The sequence below is a fragment of the Perca flavescens genome, chromosome 18 (assembly GCF_004354835.1).
Source record: "Perca flavescens isolate YP-PL-M2 chromosome 18, PFLA_1.0, whole genome shotgun sequence".
In the NCBI taxonomy this organism is placed as follows: Eukaryota; Metazoa; Chordata; class Actinopteri; order Perciformes; family Percidae; genus Perca; species Perca flavescens.
Window position 1 is genome coordinate 10,902,545 of NC_041348.1, and position 24,042 is coordinate 10,926,586.

General features: G+C 42.2%; 1 protein-coding gene across 2 annotated transcripts in view; it reads right to left on the bottom strand.

Moving 5' to 3' along the window:
* The window catches only part of nrxn3b (neurexin 3b), a 340,029-nt gene that overhangs the window by 170,148 nt on the left and 145,839 nt on the right, over positions 1 to 24,042 (bottom strand). For both annotated transcript variants that reach the window (XM_028604831.1, XM_028604830.1), the window contains one exon: positions 22,218 to 22,337. In XM_028604831.1, coding sequence (XP_028460632.1) covers positions 22,218 to 22,337 — 120 coding nt within the window. The remainder of the gene's footprint in view (positions 1 to 22,217; positions 22,338 to 24,042) is intronic.

The following is a 24,042-nucleotide window of genomic DNA, read 5'->3' on the forward strand; positions in this document are numbered from 1 at the left end:
CCATGAAATCCCCATAAGGGCTTACACCTTTTTCACTTTTTTAAATTCATTGTTAGCAAAGCTGCACGTCAGTATTTATTTCCGTGTTAAGAGGCCAGGAGTATTCACTAAAATACATTGAAGTATCCTGAAGCAATTGAAAAGACTTAACCTTTGGGTACTGAAGTTTAGCAGTAATTCACAGCACCCCCCTCAACCACTTAATCCTCATACACAGAGATTTACATACCCCACTTGGATGCTTATGCAGACACACATCGAGCCTGTCTCTTTAGAATACAATGTGTGGAACGCACGCGCGCACACGCACGCACGCACACGCACGCACGCACGCACGCACGCCACGTGCTGGGCTCGTGCATCCTGGGGATACAGAACATGCGAAGGATAGTAACACTGCTGAGCCCAAACAAAATCAGCCAGCCCATTAAATGAGGCGTGACTCAGATACGTGAGTAATTTCTCTTGATGGTGTCTCAACGTGTTTTAAAGTCATTTATATAACGACGCCGATGATTCACAGAGGAGGCGAGCAGAAATGGAGCAGAAAAAGAGCATATTGACTCTGCTGAGCGTCCCACGAATTATGTCCCCGAATGTACAGTGGGGCACTTAGCAGAAGGTCAGCATCATGATGTAAGCTCTGGAGGTCAGCAGTGTGACACAGTGGCACCAACAAAGTGAAATGTTACAAGTGGTTCTCTTCCATTCAATTAGCTTTACATCAGCAGCACACAGCTGTAAAAATGTAATGAGAATATGTATTCCCATGCTGCCAACGCTAACCACTAACACTAATACTGTATATTACAACCTTAAATCATCTAAAAACACCTTCTGTAAAACGTGCAAATAATGAACCACATGGGGAGGCTACCCAACCTAATTCTTGAGCATTTGTGTGCATGTGTTTGGGTGCGTTTGCAGGCAACGTGATAATCACTTATCTCATGTGACACTGACAAATATATATAGTGCAATCTGGTGTTTGCCCCATGCAAAGTGAAAATGAACAAGGGGAACAGACAGTGAAAGAGAAGAAAGGGTGGAGAAAAAGTAGGGAGGAAGAAGGGGTAAGTTCTCATAATAGAAGACCTATTGTCAAAAACGTTCTGCTGCATCACGAGGAAGTCTCCATATACGTGCTCGGAGAAGCCAGGTGGCTCTGCTTAAACCATATATTTATATATCTGAAATGGAGATGAAGAACCCCACTGGAATACTCCAACAGCCAGGGATGTCTTCTGTGATTAGAGACGATTACAGGGCAGCACTGCCACCGGAGATACCAAATCATCACTTTGTATGCTGTTCGCTGGGTGATTTCATTCAAACTATAAGTGTAGGGTTAGGGGTTACATGCAGGAATATACTTTTAGCACTGGTTAGCCCAGTGGGAACCAGACTTCTAACCAATTTAAAATTGGTCCCAGTCAGACAGATATTTGGGGACTTTCAGTGAGCCACTTATCGCTGATTATTTTAACTTGCTGAAAACTTGTCAGATGAAATGAAGGGGAGGCAGAAAGGGGGAGGAGGAATCCATTAGTTCACAAGGTAGAAAGCCAAAACACCTTAGCCGAGGAGGTGATTATTTTTTTTATTTTTTATTTTTTTACACGATTGCAGGGGTGTGTAATTGCAATGCCAATCTTCAGGTTTCAAAAGTGAATTAAAACCAAATCTACCACCACTTTTGGAACTTTAAATGTAGTGTTTTACATGAATGTGATAGAGATTTGAGGTTGCATTGTTGCTCTATCACCATAAAAGAATAGGAAATGCGTATTCTGCCACATCAGTCTGTTAGTGCTCAGGCTGGCATGTACTTAAGCATAACGATTACACATCTATCAGAGACACATTAACTATAACGCTTATTTAGAAGGGACATTTTTGACTGGATATATAGCTCTACCCTTGTTTCTATTACCACAGTTATTAGAACATGCACAAAAACATGATTGGGGGACAGTTATCATTAATCATTAATGTTCAATATTTGATGTATTTTAGGTTATTCACACAGCAATGATGGCGCCATGACCAGCCATAATGTCTGACGCCCTCTGACCGGTTAGACATTACCCTCTTTATACCAAGCCCTGCTTTTTGATTTCTTACTTGTGTTATTATTTAAGGAGAGTAGTCACAGCTAATGGTTGCCATCATCCTCCATCCTCCTTGGAGCCAGAGACGCACTAATCAATGCAACTCTGACAAACAACATTACCCACAACATGCATCACGTTACTAATAGCAGGGGGCTAATAATATACAGGTGATAAAACATTGATCTACTGCCATGAATATGAAATTAAAGGTGCATATGCACACAAACGCCCACGCGGCAGATTAAGGTTTACTTTCAGTCGCATAAAATAGTCTGATCATAACTAAGGACAAAATACGACATGTCTGAAAACAACCTGCAAGTTTGGTGTCTGTAGCATGCGATAATTGGCCACTGTGTAAGTGGCATGCAGCTATAATAAACTGTGATTTGACAGCTATAAAAAGCTTTTTTAACACACAATCCCCGCCCTCCCTCCGTCTCAATTATTCCAACTCAGATTGGGAGGGTGCGAGGGAATGCGGATAGAAGTGGATGTTAAAAAAAGCAAGCAAAAGACGCTGGAGGGTTTGTATGTTTGCAAATGAAGGAAGCAATAAAAGGAAAAAGAAAAGTCTCCGGGGAAGTCTAATCACTTTCATTTTGCATCTCTGAAGAATTAGACCAAGTTAAACAGAGCAAAGCCACCACGAAGGCAGCAGAAAGTGATGCCTAGCTGGAGCTATTACAATGGATGGCTTTTACCTCGAGGTCATTAAATAAATATCTTGACGTGGGTAAAATAGGACGTTACATCACTCCGGTCCACAGCTGTTCATATAGAAAGGCCTTTGAAGAATTAATATCTTAAAATATGTACATTGTGGGCTCTGTATGTGTGAAAGAACATCTTGCCATGCTAGATATATTATTCAAGTGTGTTTGTGAGACTGTGAAAGTGGGGTACACTATATTTTTTTGTGTGTGTGGTAAATGAGGATTATGAGGAGATTAATTGTAATCATATTAGGGTAACATGTAGCTGATAATTTTCTAAATATTTATATCAATATTTGATGTAATAGGGTTTTGACTCATCTTTATCTTGGATCTATAGGCCTTTAAAGTGCTCATATTATGCTCATTTTCAGGTTCATAATTGTATTTAGAGGTTGTACCAGAATAGGTTTACATGGTTTAATAAAAAACACACCATATTTTTGTTGTACTGCACATTGCAGTGTGTTGAGTTCTCCGTTTTAGCTGCCGAGTGAGGCATCTCACTTCTGTTCCATCTTGGTTGGGAGTCGCACATGCGCAGTAGCTAGGTAAGGACTACTAGCCAGTCAGAAGCAGAGTATGAGGGCGTACCACGCTAGCAGCTAGGCGAGCATTATAACGGTTTGTATTTGTATTTAACGGTTTGTCACGTTAGTAAAGGCTGGACTACAATAGAGGCGTTTGGAGCAGTCTGGGATAATATGACAACTTTAAGCCATTAAGTGCTTACAAAAGTGAGTCTTCCTAGTGTCTGCCTGTCTCTTGTCATTCCTAAAAAAAGACCAAAAGAAAAAGCCATGTTTTCAATTTTGCCGAGAGAAAAATATTCCCTTCCACCCTCTCCTTCATTTTCTGCCTCTTGTGCCCTTTCCTGTTTTTTTTCTCCCTCTCACTGGGCTTTACTGGAACAAATCATTAGTAACACATACTGCTGTTTTTCTCTGGGTGAGCCAGGCTCATTTTGACACACTCATTATGCCTTCCCTCTTTCTGTCTCCCTCTCCTCTCCCTCACACACACACTTTCTCTCTCTTTAAGCCCTGACCTCCCTCCTTCCCTCGCCGCTGCACACTGGGCCGTGCAATACATCACTGTAAAAGCTGCCTCTCTCTCTCGGGGGCGCCTGGGGCGAAGGTCCTGCTGGGCTGGGGTCGAAACCACGGCCACAGGCCGATCTCTGTCCAAAGATGGCTAACTCTGAGGCTGATCAGAGGTCTGCTTTTCCCGCCAGGAGCACACTGATACTGGCAGCTCCAACACGCTTGCTCGTTCCTACCTTCCGTGTTCCCAAATTTGTGTTGTCTCTTAATGTGTTTTCCAATCTTTTCTCTCTCTCTCTCTCTCTCTCTCTCTCTCTCTCCTTGCTCCACGTCGGCCCAGTGCAGGGCACGCTTGGAGCCGAGTGCAGAGCATGGCGGGGGGGGAGAAAAAGAGGGAGGGAGTGTGGGAAGCAGATGCTTGTGACAGTGTGGGGGCGGTAATGAGGGTCCCTACAACGGAGAAACAATCAGTAAGGCCTGAACACACAGCCCACTCGCGCACACACACGCAAAACAGCGAGGGAGTAATGGGCTGGCAAAGGCCCGGGGCCAGTCTCACTGACACACACACACATTCGACACACACTGTATGGTGAATAATGAAGAGGGAAACCGCCACCATCACTGTCGACCACTCACTGAGCAAAATAAAAGCAGCCAAAGTATATCATCCGCACCATTTCTGTAAAATATTCATTTTGAACAAACAAACACTGTGCCTGGCTCAGGTGAATCAGCTCAGTGGGAAACTACAGTAAATGGAAGGGGGGGATTTTCTGGCACTCTCAGCCGTTCTGTCTCATGCCAGGACGGAAGATATGACATCCCAGTGTGTTCCCCAAGCCTGCCTCTAATATGCACGCGAAGCCCTTCAAAAGCATTACCCCGCCGATGGGAGATACTTTCATTGTGGTCGACATTTCGGTGAGAAGGAGGTTTTGATTTACCAAAGCGCGGGCGCAGAGGAGGGAAAACAAAAGGTACTTGCCGAGTGTGGGGTTCACGTTGCCGCGCAGATATTTTTAAGAAGTGGGGCAGAGGAGAGAGTGCGTGTTGAGGAGAACAAGGTTTGAAAATAGCCTGGGATAAAACAGAGACAGCACGGCTGCTTATGTGCGCACGCACACAGTGCTGCAAAAGGAAATGCACAAGACAACGGGCAAAAAAAACACACGCATAAACAAAGAAGCATGCATAAATACACTGACAACCACGCTTGCTTGTTCAGACAGAATCTAGAGTCTAAATCAGCGGCATGCTGGACAGTTTCAGGTGAGGAAGATTGATTACGATTGATTATGTCACCACAGGAAGTGGTAAGTCTTCATCTGTCTCCCCTTTTAAGGCCTGCAGATCAATCCCCTGAGCTTGATTTGGTTAAGATAGCTGTCAAGCAGAGGAAAGACTTTCAGCAAGGGAGATGTTAAAATGATATACACAGAAGACATTGCTGTGCAATGTTGTGTCTGATGTGATTCAGCACTCTACGCTGCATCATCGTGACCTTTGAAGATTCCTCATTATATTGCTTTTTAGCTACAGTAATTAACATTTTAAATTTTACGGGTAACTTAAAGCAATAACTTGCCCCTTTTCTTTAGTAAAGTCAAATATAAAACCGTGCTAAAGACAAAGACACGGTAAGACAAGGTCTTAAACCCTTTTCTTGTTTTTATGTTTTCAAAAAGTGACAGAGAGTACGCTGGCACCACAGTAACACCTAAAGTCTGTGTATTTTGTGTGTGTGTGTGTGTGTGTGTGTGTGTGTGTGTGTTTGTGTCAGCTTATGACTCATATCACGGATCTCAAGAATGACAGCAGTCAGTTTGCATTACGTTTACAGTTACAGTGATGTATTTGACCCGGGTGTTTATCCTAGCCTCTTCCCCCGCAGACGCAAACTGACAGTGACACAGTTACAGCTGCATACACAGACACAAAAGACACACACACATACGCGCACATTCACTATTACACATTTTTCTGTTCCCTGCTTGACGCTCGGGAGACAATTTGAAACGGTGGGTCCATGGACGATCAGCCCTCTGCTGTAATTGGGTCCCTTGTCACCCGGCAAATTCATGTCAGCATTGGTCACATGGGATGCTAATCTAAATGGCATCAGTGTCCTACTTTGTGTGTGTGTGCGCAAGAGAGAGAGAGAGAGAGAGAGAGAGAGAGAGAGAGAGAGAGAGAGAGAGAGAGAGAGAGAGAGAGAGAGAGAGAGAGCGCATTGGAGAAGCAAAAAAAGGTTGTAACTTTGAGAAGGAAAGTGAGAGGTTGCTTGTAAATTGTGTGCAGGGCTGTCACTGGGCTACATTGCAAAAGAGCTGTCCTCCAGCTGGGAATATGACAACTCAACATGCAGTCTGGTTCAACTTGTTTCCTTTAGTTTCTAAGAGTTAAGTAGAGAGTGTTATCTTTGACTTTTAAGAACTGGGCAACATTTGAAACAAATCAATCAATTATGGCAAAGACTGTTTGATATGACCTGTGGAGCTGCCACAGGGTGGTGAGAAGTCACTGAGGAAGTGAAAACTAAAATCATGAATTAAAATCTTATAATAAATGTTTGTTTGTAACTTGAAGTCACACTTATCACTGTCATGTCATGTGGTTTGAAGCAGCTAATTGTTAGCTTAACATGCGTATTACAGGCTGTGTGTATCAGTGGTGGAGTGGAGTACATTTACTCAAGTACTGTACCAAAGTACAAATTTGAGTCTTTTCTTTTCATGCCACTTCTTACTTCTACTCCACTACATTTCAGACAGTTTACTAGTTACATTACAAATTAAGATTTTTGCACACTAAACACAGTTTATAAAATACAAGGTTTTATTGTAAATTAAACTACCCAACAATATATAGACCTACAAGTCCAGCTGAAATGATCAGCCGATTAAACACTTAGTTAATTGACAGGAATGTTTGGATCGTTTCCAGTTTCTAAAACGTGAGGATTTTTCTGCGTTTAGTACTTTTACTTTTAATGCTTTAAGAACATATTCCTGATGATACTTACATAGTTTTACTTTATTTTAACAGTGTGGTATTGTTACTTTTTACTTAAAGCTATAGTACGTAGTTTCTGTCGCCCCCATGAGGAATTCTAAGTAATGACATGTCCACATGATACAGCCTTCCGTGATCAAGCATGCGCCCCCACCCCTCCTCCACGCAGTTGCTAGTAGCCAAGGAGGACACGGAGAATAAAAAAAAACATGGACTCTTCAGAAGTGGTAATTATCTTCACTCGAGCTTCTGCGCAGAAAAGTCACCGGACGACACAATCTTCTGAACATAGCCATACAAAGAAACAGAGAGAAATTTGGAGTGAAACAAAAACAAGGATAGCACGGTGTTGCCTACACCGTGTTATCCTCCTGCTACAGTTTTCACCCAGGAGACTGAAACGGGGCACATTTTAAATATGCTTTTAAGCCTCTTAACATGTTTGAAATGTCATTAACCGTGCCTACCCATGTGAAGTGATTCCTGAGTGAAACCGGTGAATCTGACTGCAGCAGATGTGAAAGAAATGCATGAAAGTTGTGCTAATTCAGCTCTGTTTAGTTCCGGTGTTGACACTGCAAGACATTGCTTCGGGACCGTCTACAAACTACAACACAGAAAAGAGATACAAAAATATTTTAAAAAATAGGCATATGCTTATTTGTTAAAAGTAAGTGATGTAGTACAACTATCAGGAGACAAGTTATAACTGAGGTAAGTTTGGAGACACTACCTTATTTAATCATTAAAATAATAAATATTTTTGTTGTATCTCTTTTTGGTGTTGTAGTTCGTAGATGGTCCCTAAGTCTTGCCATCTCAACACCAGAACTAAACAGCTGAATTAGCAATTAGCAACTTTCATGCATTTCTTTCACATCTACTGCAGTCAGATTCACTGTGTTCACTAAGAAGGAATCACTTCACATGGGTAGGCACTTGTAATGACATTTCGAACATGTTAAGAGGCTAAAAGCACGTTTAAAACTTGCTGTTTCAGTCTCCTGGTTGCAAACTGTAGCAGGAGGATAACACGGTGTAGGCAACACCGATTGTTTTCGTTTTTCTCGCTACTGACAGCACTCCAAATTTATAAACAACAGAGCTACGTGTTGAAATCAACCGGAATTCTCCTTTAATTAGCTTCGTAGCAACTCATTTGGCAATGACTTGAATGTAATGGACGTTTATTAATATCAAAAAGTTACACACTACAGCTTTAAGTGAAGGATCTGAATACTTTTTCCACCACTGGTGTGTATTCCCGTTTCTCAATGCAACTCATTAGCTCACAGATAGTGTTTTAAATCCAAAGAGTTGTTTGGATGTTGTAAAGAAAAATGTAGGTGAGTTGTTGGTTACAACAAACAGACGGTCATTGCCAACCTTCCTGCCACAGCAGTGCTAAAAACCACCATCTGCATTATCATATCTTTCCAGAGAAATTGTGAACAAGGTGATGAACTCAGAGTACAGAGAGGTAGAAGGATAATTACTTACTACTTACTATGTCAGAGGGCGGTTATGTGAAATTAATCATCAACCCTAGAGCAAATCAGAATTACATATTCATCCAGGCCATTGAATAATGAGTATAAATGATGACCTTTTGAGCGCTGGATTTTTATCATGTCATGTTTCCTCAAGTAGGCTAAAGATGAGTCACTTTGGAGGAAATACTACTAAAATATAGAACTAGTGAATTTTGAAAAAGGTAATGTCCATTTACATCATAGGGAAGATAAAGGGAAGCTTTACAGATACAGCAGAGAGTAGTAGGCCATACTAAACAAACCTTAAACCTACATTGTGTAATTTCTTGAGTGGATTCTTGGCAAAAAAAACTTTATTCTTTCACAAATATGTGCCTCATTCATGTGTAATTGCTTCCACTGACTAATCAAAGTATTCTTGAACGTGTAGAATCTGCCATTCAGAATCATTGAGAATACATACGAGCGAGTCGCTCGAATGACAGCCGCCATGTTGCTTCTCCATCTTTAAAATCCATTAGCCAAAGAGAGACATACCTCCGCCTTTCGCCCACTTACACTCAGTAGCACCGTGATGAATGCCAGGGGGCAACGCAACAGGCAAAGCAACAAGACCAAAGTTAATACTGGAGTGGCTAGAACAGCTGCGTGTAAACGATGGAGATACTAAGAGCTAATTTCGGGTTCGGCCACAGTAGGCGCTCAGAATGGAAAGGGCTAGAAAGTAATATTCAATTGGTTGTCATATACAATTTCACCGCTAGATGGGAGAAATTCTTACACAGTGTAGCTTTAAAGCCACAATGATTGCACTTTAGCTAAAGAAAACTGATCAGGTAGGTTTAAAATGTTAGGATTAGATCATAGAATTAAGATGAACTAGTATGGATACTAGGGATGCACCAAACCCAGCGTTTGGTTCGGAATTCGGCCGAACTTTGGGCTTTTTGACGGAGTTCAGGTACTGCCGAACGTCAGAATTTTTTCCGACCGAACGGTACCAAAGAGAAGTAACGAGAGGCGAAACTCGAGAAAAAGAGACGAACGTTGTGTCGAGTTTCTGCTCTTGCCAAAGAGTATATAATTAACAAGAGGCGAAACTCAATAGAACGTTCCATTGCAAACAAAACTGACACGCACCCATGACAGAGCTGCAGCTCCGCTATCTTGGACTGAACTATCTTGTTACTTCACTACTCTTTGTAGAGTTACGTGGTCGACGTAATGACGTAGCTAGACGGAATGCAGTAGCAACGGCAGTAAGTTGTGAGAAAGTGAAAATGGAACTTGTGAGCAGAAAAAGTTGTTGTTTGGCAGTACTTTCAGTCAAAAGAAGGCCATTCAAGTCGAGCTACATGTTCAATTTGGTATTGAAATTGGGTATTGAATGACGAGGCATTTTTCGATACTCAATACTTGTAGAGGTAATTTGGTCGGTGCCAGCCCTAGGAGGTGAACATTAAGCACTGAGCGTGTGATTAGTCTCAGCTTTAAACACTGTGGTCAAGTGAAAATGGAACTTGTGAGCAGAAAAAGTTGTTGTTTGGCAGTACTTTCAGTCAAAAGAAGGCCATTCAAGTCGAGCTACATGTTCAATTTGCAATGCCGATTTGTCTCGTGGTGGCGATCGAGGACCCTAAACTATACACAACACCGCCGCTGTTAAGACATTTGCGTATGAAACATCCGAAAGAATACGAGTTGTGCATGAAGGAATCTCCAGACAGCAGCCAAAATGCAACAACTTCAGGTACGGCAAAGGAAGGACAGTCCCAGCTAAAACTGGTTTGAACCAGACCGTGCCTCTCCCAGGCTGTCAGCTGTTTTCTCGGTAAATGAGTCTTCCTACAGCGGGAGCGGAGCGACCCAACGGCCGGCTGCTGCTCGTTAGCTAACGGTAGCTTTCTAATTCCACCCACCCAACATGCCTTCATCATACACTGGTAAGCAAAAGTTTGCAAAACAAAATTGTCACTCATCTGGCAATAGCGATGTACTTTCCTACGATGTGAATAGAGCGTGGGGGCAGCCTACTTTATGGGATTATAAATCTAAAAGGCTAATATTTTGGATATTAGTTGGATCTTGAGATAGGGTAAACATAGGCCTTGTCAAAAATAGTTTTTCCCACTTGTGTGCTAGGCATAATGTTGCCTATTCTTTTTTATTTTTTACACTTAAAATACAAAGAAAAATGCACTGCTGTGGACATTGTTTACTTCATTAATGTGTTTACTGTGTTAAGAATGGGAGTAGGGTTCGGTTCGGGGTTTGGCAGAATCTTAACCAATAGGTTCGGTATTCGGCAGAACCCCAAAAATCTGGTTTCGGTGCATCCCTAATGGATACTGCATAGTGTTTCTGGAAAGGATCTATTTAGAGATATACTGTAGCAAATAGTTAGAGTAAACTTCAACACTAGTGTAGTGTAGAACTGTCATTTAGCATAAACTTTGTTTCATCACCAAGAAATGTTTCCATCTCTGATCCAAAGTCAATAAAGATCAAGTGGTCTAGATGTTTATGATATGTTGCGCCTGTCTGCACCTCAGACATCAATAAAATGATCAAAGAGGTTGCCTTGATGGTTCCTATAGAGACAGGTGTGAAATCTGTAGGCTATGGCTGCAAACTCCTAAAGCAAGTTAGTACAATCTACCGTGAAAGTCTGCGAGCGAGCACCATCTGTGTGGGGCTAAGTGATGAACTAGGAAGCTGCTGACACAATAATCACAGGCATAGCAATGAAGCTGAGAAAAATGGACTAAAAAAGGGGTGTGAAGCAAAGTGGTAGAAAGACAGGATGGACGTAGAGAAAGAGAGGCAAAAACTTTGAGTCAGAGCTTGATTAATTATCAGTGGGCGATAGAGCTGGGTATTTTTCAAAAATGTTCGATACAGGTACCGATACCAACATCGTGACTTTGATACCGGTTCCTAAGCGATACTTTTTTTGAATCCCAATGATATAAAACAAAAAGAAATTACAACATTACACATTGCGGCACACATTTGTATTCAGCTCCTACTACGTGAGCCCAGTCTCTGTGCGTAACCTAGAGTTCTCCCTGCCTGTCTCTGCGACGTGTAACGTTAGATCTTGGTAGAAGCAGGCTGCAAGCTTATTGTCTCACTGACGCGGATGAGATTTACTCCTTAGGTATTGAAATTGGGTATTGAATGACGAGGCATTTTTTGATACTCAATACTTGTAGAGGTAATTTGGTCGGTGCCAGCCCTAGGAGGTGAACATTAAGCACTGAGCGTGTGATTAGTCTCAGCTTTAAACACTGTGGTCATACAGTGTTTGGTCAGACGTCGGTATCACAACAGGCATCATTCCGTGTTTGTGTTTGAGCTACCAAGACGGGATAAACACCCTCAGTAAAGTGAGTACCAGAAGCTATGCAACGACTGTCCAAGTCATTTGTTTAACTGCCAATAAAGAAGACTATCTTGGGCTGCTTTATCCTATTTCTGGTGGCAGGGCTAAGATACAGCATACTTAAGTACTACAGTATGCTTGGTTTGCAGACTCAAGTCATCTAACCACGCCCAAATACTTTACTTCATCCAATCTTTGTCAACGACAAAAGAGTACTTTGTGGGTGTTAAACAACCAACCTTTCTCTCTAAATCAGTGTTCCCAGGGGGCGTTCAGAAGATGATGGGGGGCGTTGGAAGCAATATTTGGAAAGGGGGGCGTTGAGGTGCCCATGGGGGGCGTTTGTTTGGTATTTTAAAACTTTCTTATGGAAGCGATAGAGGCAGCGATGTCTCTGTTTACGGGATTCTCACACCTCCACAAAACACAGCGCGATGTGGGGTTGTGTTTCTCCAAACGTTTTTTTTCTGCTATTTACTCGCAAGACAGCCGATAGCAAATCTAACCTAGACTCTTCTAAGCATCAAAAAAGCTCTCTCACTAACTTTTTAAAGGTTGTAAACTTATTTCCAATCGACAGTAGGTGTCATTCTTCAAGTCATTTGTCATCACAAAAATACTTGTGTGTGTGTGTGTAATCCTGCTTTTACCCCTTGATAAGTGCCAGCTTGTTTTCCTTGAATTCGATTATAGATTTAGATTTGAATTAAAAATAGATTTGAATGTGAAATTGCTAGCGGTTTCTGATTGGCTACTGTTAGGGTTTGTAATAATAATAATATATTTTATTTAAAGCGCCTTTCATGACACCCAAGGTCACTTCACAAACAAAAAAGGACATTCAAATTATAGTCATCTTCTAAAGGTGCTGAGGTTCACACCAGAGACATTGCAGCAGGTCTTTTGATAATACATAATTATAGTTTGAATGTTACATATCTAGTCGTTCTGATTGGCTGCTGTTATTTAATTTGAATGTCAAATAGTTGCATTTTTTTTTAAAAACCTGTAAATATATATAATTTCTATTCACATGGCTTTTTTGATACCTGGGAAACTAATAAATGTGTTGTTTGTCATTCAATGATTTGATTTTTTGATTATTTTTGATAACAATAGTAACAACAATAATAGGCCTATATTAGGGCATAATCATTCATATTTGGGGCAATTAGCCTACATAATATTTGTTGGGCGGTGTTAGGGACCTGAATAATGGATAGGGGGGCGCTGGCACAAAAAAGGTTGAGAACCACTGCTCTAAATGAACGGCTATAAATTGATGAATGCAATTGATTTCATATTTTCAGAGTTAGATCCATTGGGTCAAATAAAATTTGAAACATTTCAGAAAAAGTAAATGTAATATAAAATATATATGCATGCATTTATGTGTGGGGACCAAACAGGCCGAAGTTCCTCAGCCAGAGGATGTCTCTATCAGCACTGCATGCTCCATTGGCACAAAAACGCTGAAAGCCCAGGAAAGGCCGAAAAAAAAAAAAAATTTAAGTGACAAAACTTGGAATGAATGGGGCACCATCTGGGAACACGGTATCCATTTCTAGTAATACACCCATGGGTCCAACGCATCCCTTACTGTGCATTTAAATGGTAAATGAACTGCACTTATACAGAGTTTTTCCTTCTTAGTCTACAAAAGGCCTTTACAAATTGCCTCTCATTCACACACATCGATGGCATCAGAGCTGCTATGAAAGACACTGGCCTAACCATCAGGAGGTTCAGCATCTTTTTTTAGGGTTTTTTTGACATATGAACAAGATGAGCCAGGGATCGAAGAGCTGACAGTCAACGGACCACCCGCTCTACCTCCTGAGCCACAGGACAACGTGCATTTAAAAAAAAAAAAAATACAATTTTTACTCCAAATCTTTGAGTAGACTTTTGTTAAAATGCTACGGAACATTAAATATCTACTTTCACAAGCAAATGGGCCCATATTTCACCAAGAGCTAGTGGTTTGTCTGAGCACTTAAAAGACTTCTCGAAAGCTTAGAAGCTCCAAAACAACAACCTTGTAATAAGATTGTTCTGTCAACTAATTTTTAAGCCAACAGGGACGACAAGACCGTAAAGCTGCCGTTGGTAACTTTGATAAAAGATTACTTTTTGTCATATTTTCTCAAACTGTCACTATATCCTGACAGTACTACATGAATCAGATCATCATCTGGCGCTCCGAATGGCATAAGGAAAACAACCTGTCAGGCTATAGTGTTATAATCTTCAGCAAATATGACAAAAATATTTCAATAAAAGTTACCTACTGAACCTCTAAAGTGCTCCAAATATCCTTCCTTTTCTTCTGGAGTTGGACGCCTATGAACTCAGTGCGTCTCGGTATAGTGAGTGGGAGTGGACTACCTGTTCTCTTCGGAAATAAAAATGTCAGGAGGTAATTGCCTTTGAAATGCCTTTGGAATGCCTTCACCTGATGAAAATCATCAGTTTCATCTGATGGAGACTGTGGAACGGACGTTTTGGCCCCCCGCACAGGAGCATATTCCCGATATGAGTGCCCTTCAGACGCACGCAACACAGGGTTCTTCCGTTGAGAGCTTGTTAATGGTAGAAATTAATAGCTGCAAGCTATCAAAGTGCAAGTGCAATTTTCGTTTCAAGCTTGAAGGGCCGTACCGCTTTATCCCACAGCCTTCCGATGGGCGACCTCAACTGAATGACCTGCCAGCCCTGGGTGGGTAAACCTATACCTTCTAGTTGTGAGACCAGATTCTTGCAATTACCTGAAAAGGGTCAGTGTGTACCCGTGTTAAAGTGTAAGTGTAAAAAGGTGACTGTGAGTAGGCATCAGACATACAGTACTGCCTATGCAGTGAGAGACACAGTTGGATCGACTTCTGATTCAAGATGAATACGAACAGGGTCTGGTAGATCCAGTGCACCTTGTTTTTGATGAAGTGTGTGTTAAGTGCTGCACAGAGGAGAGCTTTATTCATTGTAGTCTGCTTTGAGTGGTTTAACTCCCTACCGGTGATGACTACCTATCAGCCTCACTGCTGGGAGACAAAAGAGAGAAACAAGGGAGAGTGCAACAAGAACAATAGACCGATAGAATGAGACCAACTCACCTTTCTGTTTGATCCATGCACATCTAAATTGGTGTTGATTGGGGGGAGGTGTATTGTATATGTACTGTACTGGCTTGTGCAATTGAGTGCAAAGCATGCTGTCTGCCAATGACAAATTACTTCTATTTGTGTGGCCTTTCAACACCTTAAGCATACATTTTTACACATTGTTCTGACATCGTGTAGCCGTTTTCACATAGGGATAACAAACGGTTAAAAGAAAATATAATATCCTCTTCTTTACTAGAATACCAGATCAAAAACATGGCGACAGGTAAGAAAGATGATTAAATAAACAGGTAGGAATGATAGACCAGAGCAAAAAGAAATATCACGGCTGCAAAAGAAAAACATGCGGGCGACTTGCACTTGCTCAAGACATGTTCCTGCTCAAAACCCTGAAGTTGGGGCGAGGCGCTCGAGGTATTGATTGGGTGATTTGTATGTGTTGCCGCTGCTCCTGAAATGTGTCTAGGAACATGTGTTGATGGATGTGTCTGTGGCTGGGCTCTCAGCCTGTGAGGGCCAGGGTGGGTGCTGGGAACGCTCCGACAGCCTCAAGGTTACCCGCCTGGCACCAAAACAGATGGATGCCCCTCATCGTAACCGTCTGTAATGTGTTCAACTCAATCATTCCCTCCCTCTCCATACATCACAGTTTGCAGAAAGAGGAGTTCCAGACTGGAAGTCATGATTTGTTTATCACAGTAGGAGAACTTCCACATCTTCTCCTAGGTGCAACAGCTACAATATAAGGTTGGTAACTATTATGTTCCTGGTCAGTCTTAAAGAAATGATTCAACATTTTGTTTGCTTTCTTTTCGATTGTGAGATGAGAAGATATTGTGATGTCTGTGTTAAGTATGGAGCTGGAGTCAGGACGTGTTTAGCCTAGCTTAACATAAAGATTGGAGGCAGGGGACAACAGCTGGCTCTGTCCAAAGTCAAAAAAGTGCATCCCTACACCTAAAGGGCTTTTCACATGTGGAGCATTCGTGCTCGTCACACACGCCCGCCGCAAGAGTTGAATTGTGTTGAACTTTTTACTACGCAATCAACGTGCAGCGCAAATGAATGAAGAGAGACGGATTCTTGCTGTTTGTGAGTTCCCTAAAATATAAAACGGTTTTCTAAACAGTTATCAGGACATACACAGCGGGGCTTTGGCTTGTCACAGCATCGGCCCAAGACTGGATTTATCAGGTAACATCCGTAATTATGACCATGCTAATTTAGCTAACATTAGCTATCAACATTAACAGTCCTTGGTTAGGAAAGACTAGGATTACCACCATTTGCTATAAATCAACCCATGATTAGGGATATATGATACCACAGTCAGCTAATGTCATTCAGTTGTACGGCAGGTATACAGTATTGCACAGAATCACCATGGTTACCACACATTGATCGCCTGGCGTTTAATCGCGGAGCATTGTCCTTGACATGAGGAGCGTAGTGAGACCCCGCGGATCCACGCGACTACGCAGGCAAATTGTCGCTCCCCGTGTGAAAAGCCCTTTATGCTCCCTAATCAAGATAGTGTATCTGGTTTGTTTAAATCTTAAAAATTTTATGTAATGGGACAATTTGGGGTTTTATTGGGAGTTGCTTTTAGCTATTGCCTCCTGCCAAGAGTGTTTATGCTAAGCTAGCTTAGTTTAAACTGCCTTATATGGATTCTTTTTGCCTACATGGGGGCAGCAAAACAAGCTGAAAACACAACATTGATGTGATATCACCTTATAAAGTTGCTATAGCTAGCATGTTAGCAAACAAATGCCAGTTTCTGGCCTGAGGAGGACCTATATTCACTGTCTTTATAGTAGTTTTTTGTTCTCCGCCTACTTCTGAGGTAAATATATAGATTTTTAGCCGCTAAATGCTATATTCACTAGCTTGCTGCTAACTTTGTCCATCTACAATTTGGTGCTGGGCAGGTCGTGTATACAGTAGTTGGGTTATCAGAGCTTTTTGGCTGAAAATAGCTGCCTGCTACAGATGGAAATAAAGTTAAAATTCAGTAACCTATGGAGTTTTTGATTATTTATAGCGCCATAGAGCCACGCAAACTACTCAATTTACATTCAGCCGTTGGTTTTATGATATTCTACTCATTGACAGATGGTGGCGGTATTGCACCAAGAAACAGCAAATAAGAAAACAGCATTTCAAATTAGATGCACTCAATATGTTTGTTAGACTTCAAGGAGACACACAATGAGTATTGTTACAGTCATGAGGCGTTTGTTATTGCAAGCGACACCGTTCACATTACATTTGGTCATTTGATCCATTGTTTATATAGAAATATTGAACAAGTCAACTACCAAGAAATTATCCTGCAATAAGACTAATGACTCATAAATACAGCAATATATCCACATGTGAAAATAAAAATAAATGATCCAAAGATATTGAAAACTGTTCGTCAACACACCAATTTATTGACTCTCATCATGGAGGAGCAACATCTCTCACTCTTCTCCTCTATCTTTTTACCCGTTTTACATTCTCTTTTCTTCTGGCCCTGGAGCGTTTAGGCTCCACAGCACCGCATATATCCAATTATACCGCGGCTCTGAGCACGGCAGTGACACATCGATTGACACAAGCGACATCCACTCTTATCACAGTGACATGATGCAGTGCTGGGCAAGCATCATTAGCCTGATCAGCCAATAGCAGGGCAGCTTGTTAGACCCCCCAAGGGCTGGACATGCAGCTCGGGTTCTAATACAGATATCATAAGACAAGGAAGAGGAGTGATAAAGTGATGGAGAAAGGAAGAGAGATTATAAACCCTGCAGGGACGACTTTATGTTTGCACAATCTTGTGTACGTATGCGTTTCGGGCAATTCCACCGGATTGATGTCGGGCAATTACATTTTTCTTTCAGCCACAGCTACACAACAACAGGAGCTGTTTCCTCAAAGCAGCAAACCTCCGTCATCCAAAACATGTTCCTTTGTGATGGTACTGCAGACAGCTGTTAAGGGGCTGTTTAAGCCACGGGATGATGTGATGCCTCAGTCATTTTTAGCCAACATATACTGTACGCCACAACTACAACAAAGAAAGTGATATCATTCCAAAGTGTGCTTTTGGGATAGGTTGTGCCCTGAGGACAAATCATCCTCTATGGATCTCTTTTGGCCCATTTCTGATCTACCTGTGGTATTTATAGGCAAATGTTCTCATATTTCTATGCTCCATTTATAAACTCGCTTTAGCCAAAAGATACTTTCACATACTGTGTAAAAAAAAAAACTTTATATATGCTGCATTTCACATCTATTTGTCCCCGTCTACTGCTCTCCTTTACTGATTAATCCTGATATTGATTGCTTTCACTGGCTGAAAAAGATGTCCATGTCTAAAGTTGCCACCACTACATCTGTGCCCAGCTGAAACTAACCCAAGCTCCATGGTTTCACAGACAGCAGGTTGAATTATTCAATGCTCCAATGAAAGCTCCTCCGGTGATCACCAGGAGGAGGTCTATAGAAACCAGCCGTCTTTGCTTATTTATCTAAAACCTTCACTCATCATTGACGTCACGTCAAAATGAATAGCGCTATTGTGTGGCTTGCGCCCCCCCTCCCCCCACTGGGTTTAATACTGTTGAGCAGACACATCAGTCAATAGAAGGAAAATGCTGTTATTATTGTTGGTTTACTACTGAGTAGAACATTGCGGAAAGGAAACACAGCTTGTTCCCTAACCCCCAAACCTCTTTTGTCCCTTTCCTTTTTCTCTCTTCGCTCCTTCCGAGCGGAGGAAGAAATGACTACGAGGCGAATGCCATGATTATTTTCTTTTAAATAGTGAAGGGAGGAATGCCGCTGCTGTGCCATTTATGTAAGCAGTTAGCCAGATATTGTTACAGCCCTCTGAACATGCCTTGAAAAGTGAATCCGGGACATTGGGTTGAGCAGGAGCAGAGGGTTGGTTGGGATCAATACACTGGCAGAGAAATTCATCACTAAATCTATCTAAGCAATTACTGATGTCAGCATCAAACTGACGAACAGTGTTCTGCTGCCTGTCTTCAGCTCCCTTTCTCCACTGACTTTCTTTCTGTTTGTTTACCATGTTCTTGACTGTGGAACAATGCAGCGACCTTTGCAGAGATAATTCTATTACGTAAGTTGAGTAATTGCTCTGGATGTGGAAGAGGGGTGTCCGCTGCTGTTCCTGCCTTGGCCCATAGCTCCCATGTCCTTGGATTTATATGAAAATATGTGGTATTCATAGAACCTGACAGAGAGAGGTCCGCTCAGAAAACACAGAGGAGGAGAAAAGAGGAAGATAAAAAGGGGGGGGATGTTAGGGGACGACAGAGAGATGGAGATGAGCATGACAAAAGCAGTGAGCCAGAACAGAGCAGGATGAAAATGCTATAAAAAGAGTTCATACTTCCACACCCCCCCCCCCCCCCCCCAGCCTCCTTTTTTAAAAGCAGTGCTCGGCACTATATGTACCTCCAGATTGCCCAAGTGGCTTTGAAAATGGCCTGTATGGTGCAAAGAGCCCTGCAAATTTCCTTTGTGTCTTGTTCCCATAAGTAAAGGTGTGCAGTGACAAAGTGCGGGCTGCAGGGGTACACAAGAATAAATGGAAGGAGTGTAGATAGTTTTTGTCTGCTGAGGTTTTATTCTTTTTCTTCTCTCCGCCACGTAGAGCCCTGTTGGCTACAATGGAGAAGTGCAGAGGGGGCACGGAGGCTCGACGCTAACAATCAGCACAGATAAAACTGCGGGAGGCTTCACTGGCAGAAATGTTCACTTTACTTTGTTCAAGTTTCTTCATTTGGACAATGGGTAGAGACGGAGTCAGAGAAGCAGACAATTACTGATATTGGCTGCCAGCTACTGTATCAGAGAGGGAGAGACGGAGAGAAACAGAGGGAGAGGCTCCACTGCCACATTGTTAATTAAAAAACTCTCTCTCAGCGCTGTGCTGCTCAGTGAATAAAAGGCAGTCGCACAGTCGTACAAAGCACACATGCAAACACAAGGCAAAGACCGTGTTCCCCGTTTAGATTTTTTACCAAGCATCAATCGAACGATAAAACTGTTGGCAATATGATTGCATTGCACTACATTAGATTTTGCATTGTGTAGGAGATCGCACAATGTTCTCTCTATGATCCATAACTAGAAATTGGATGGGCTGTGCGTGTTTGTAGTGAGGGATAGATAAAGAGAGAGAGAGAGAGAGAGAGAGAGAGAGAGAGAGAGAGAGAGAGAGGTACAAGAGGCAAAGCAGTGGAGGAAAATAACAGGAAAGCTGATTTCATGGTCGAGGGATTGCATCTCATTCTCTTGCAGCAGCGCGGAAGGAGAGTGTGCGGTCCTGCTTATGGATTTACTGCCACCTGGTGGTGTATGACTGCACTGCTGAGCTCATGTAGCCTCACGGGGACACAGGCTGTAATCAGTCAACATCAGAAGATTGGCTCAATCCAACAGAAGTAAACTTAGACCCCTTATCTTGGACAGACGGTCTCATATAGACCTGTGTGTGCACTTCCTGAAATGTTAACTTCAGTGAACCAAACTGCCTCTTTGTCTGACTTTGCCTCGCTATCCTTTTCACTTTCTCTGTACTGTTTTTCTTATTTCTAGCACAGGAAATACAAAAGTAGCTTGAAAGAGTACTGAAAGAGAAAGAAAAATAAACTACAAAACTCCCGTTTAGGGCAATTTCACTCTTTTAAGGATGCTATTATACGCTTGGACAGTCCAGTCAATATTAGTGAACATCTATCTCCAAAACCAGGAATAGGAGAACTAAGACTTAAACCTGCACTGTATTGGGATGCAAGATAACTCACTATCCAAGCTCTTGTGATTCGAGACAAAATATGCCTGTGTTGATCAGAAATCAATGACAGCTCCCTCTATGTCATCCCAGGCAGCAGCAAGAGGTGAAATAATGAGGGCTTCTCAACACTAATTAACACATAAACACACAGCTCGCATCGGCGAGAAAGAAGAACTGGAGTCGATTACTCGCCCTGCGTGGACACGATTACGTCAGATGATCTTTCGCAGAGGAAAAAGAGGAGAGTGAGAAGGAGGGGCGAAAAAAAAAGGAAGGAAAAATAAAATTGAAGATATGAAGTCATACACAGCGGCTGGGTCTAACATCAGAAAGGTCTGGATGATTAGGGGATGCCAGCGCTCACAGAGAGCAGCTCTCCTAACAGCCTCTACCACCTCATTAGTCTGGCCCAGCAGCAGTATGCCCCGACTATTAACCGCTAAATGAAAGGCCGCCAACCGTGATTACTGAAGGGAAGTCCCCTGTCGTCATGGGGATAAGAGATCCACACACACACAAACACACAAACACACACACACTTCAACTGTGATGGCTATTTGAAGGGCGTTTATGAAAAGGCGATTGAGGCAAAAGTGGATATTTTACACATCATCAGTCACAGCCGTTCACTCCGAAGCCCAAAACGTGAAAGCTCGGGACATGAAGCATTTGTCACGACAAATTGCCTGCATTGCAGCAGAAAAAAAACCAAAACAACCCTCAACAATTGCCTGCAAACTCTCAGTGGCTTCATTTAAAGATCACATGAAGCTTTCAGCTCCATTTTCATGCAGCAAATCTGACAAAGGCTTAATAAGCACATGAGTGAAACTGCCCTGGAGTCCTTGAGTCAAGGATATGGTGCTCACTGTTGCAGAGAGGATGGCACGGCTCCATACAGTAGGTGCATCCAATTTACGTGCATGTGTGTGTGTGTGTGTGTGTGTGTGTGTGTGTGTGTGTGTGTGTGTGTGTGTGTGTGTGTGTGTGTGTGTGTGTGTGTGTGTGTGTGTGTGTGTGTGTGTGTGGTTTTTATGAGGGTGAAATGACTGCACGTATCATAATAATGTGTTTTTATGCACTTCTCTACACAGAATATGGTTATGTGATAAAAGTGAAATATGGCAGTTGTGTGTGTGTGTGTCTGGTGTTGACTGAATGCACACAGTGTTTAAGGAGTGCTCCTATAATTTAGCATTGCACTTCCATAAGGTAAAAGGGACTTGTATGAGACCAAATTGGTGCAGCAGCGGCGGCTGAGATATCCAAACTTTTACTTCCTAATATGGCTTAAACTGGATTGGAAATTGGATCCTTTACTTCCCATAATGCAACTTGAGTTTTGTAAGACAATCCCTGACTGGTGAGTGCCCATGTTGTCCAAGTTTAAGCCAAGATTACCTAATGGACGTCACTTGAGTAATTTCCTCAGGCTTGCTAGCTCCTTTCAGAGCCACAGGATACCTACCTAGTACACATCAAACAAGTAAATCTTAAGCAGTACTCACGGTCGTTGCAGTGAGTCCCCGAGTAAGACGTCATAGAGCAGTCGCAAGTGAAGTTCTCCCACTGCTGGATACACACACCCATGTTGGCGCACGAGTCTTCCTGACAGGTCGTACTTGGGCCTGGACAAAAGGCGGGAGGGAGAAAGAAAGATACCACAGGAGCACAGTCAAGCAACAATAAGAGCTACTGCTGAGCCTTAACAATGCAGGACCCATGCAGGAGAAATGCACCCAGGAAAATAGATATACAGTATGTGGGCCTAGAAGAAAGAACAAGGAAGCAAACAGTGCCACCACAGGAAGCCTAACCTGGAGTACAACACATTTAAAACAGTCTGGGGAATCCTGTTTCATGCTGGGTGAAGCGGCAAACGCAGTTGCAAGCCGAAGCAGAGGTTTTTCACAGGATCAACAGCACGCTTCTCAAGCAGTGGGAGCATCGGCATTTTCTGAGTTAATTGCTGTAAAAAACTGCTGTGCAGGATGCTATGCTAGTTTAGTTTCTAATCTGCATTTAAGACATGCTACAGCAGACGAATTGTACCACAAGTGGGCTGATGGGATGGCACTGTCAACGTCCCTTCATTTCCTTTTTTTTTTTTTCTTGAGAGTGTGTGCAGGTGGACATGCATACAATTGTCATCATTCCAACAAGTAATACAAAATAAATAAAAGTTTTATCAGAGTAAAACTTCGAACGCTGCATTCCCTCTGAACAAGCAAGACGAGACATCAAAAAATAACCTTTTAACAAATGACTCATGGATCAAAGAAAACTCCATTAAATAATACCCATTTATACAAAATAAATGCCATTAAAGTGGCCTTGGCAATTTTCTTTCCAAACATCTCTTTCACTTTGAGAATACACAGTGAAAACTAGACACACTAGACGGATGGAACTCATGAAGAGCAGACGAGGAAAGAAAGAAAAAGAGCACTTGGGAACAAGTAGTGCATATCGTCGTGTATGCACTTCAGTCGAGTTGAAGGGTATTCAAAGTCAAACTGGATGTGTGTTTGCTATTCTTCTACACCACACATGGCTCTTACCTTTGAATACTTATACTGAGAGGGAATGCAGTTAAGGACAAGCGCACAGCATAGATAACGAGATAAACAATCCCCCCGTCGGAGTCCAGACAGACACGGGGAAAGGGGGAACCTTGACAGAAACCCCTCTGATAACCACATTGTAAAGAAAACAAAAGTAAATAAAGTCAAATGAAATAAACAGTCCAAATAAATGGCAGACAAATGCAAGTAAAAAGGTGTCAATTGTCTTGTGCAAGACAATGTGAAGAGAAGAAAGACATTTGAAGTGGAGAACAGAACTAGTTTGCCAGCTGAAAGTGCATTTACTGTGTAATGTACGGTGATGGCAGTCAACCAGGCATCCTCGACACTGTGCGCATACATGGATTTCTGTATCGTATCAGCGGGAATCTCGTGTCTGCATGCGCACGTCGCTGCTCGTTTGTCAGTGTGAGCGATGGAGGATTTCGCTGCGTTTGAACGTTGCAGCAGGAGGTCGCTCGCTCTCTGAAAAACACTCTCAGCTGGGGAAAGGAGCACACATGATAGGTTTTCGGGAAAAAAAAAGAGAGAGACAGGCCTGACATCAGAAAGTGTGCCGATGTTTAGATGTGCGGTGACAGCCTCTTTCTGCGGTCTATGCCGGCCTGTAATGTGTCACAACTGGCATAGTAGACACAGTGCACCCACAAATTGTCAAATTTAGCGCTGCTTTTATAATATATGACATGCCATATATTTACATCACTTATCTTACAGAATCTGTTTACTCTCTTTTTATATTGTGTAC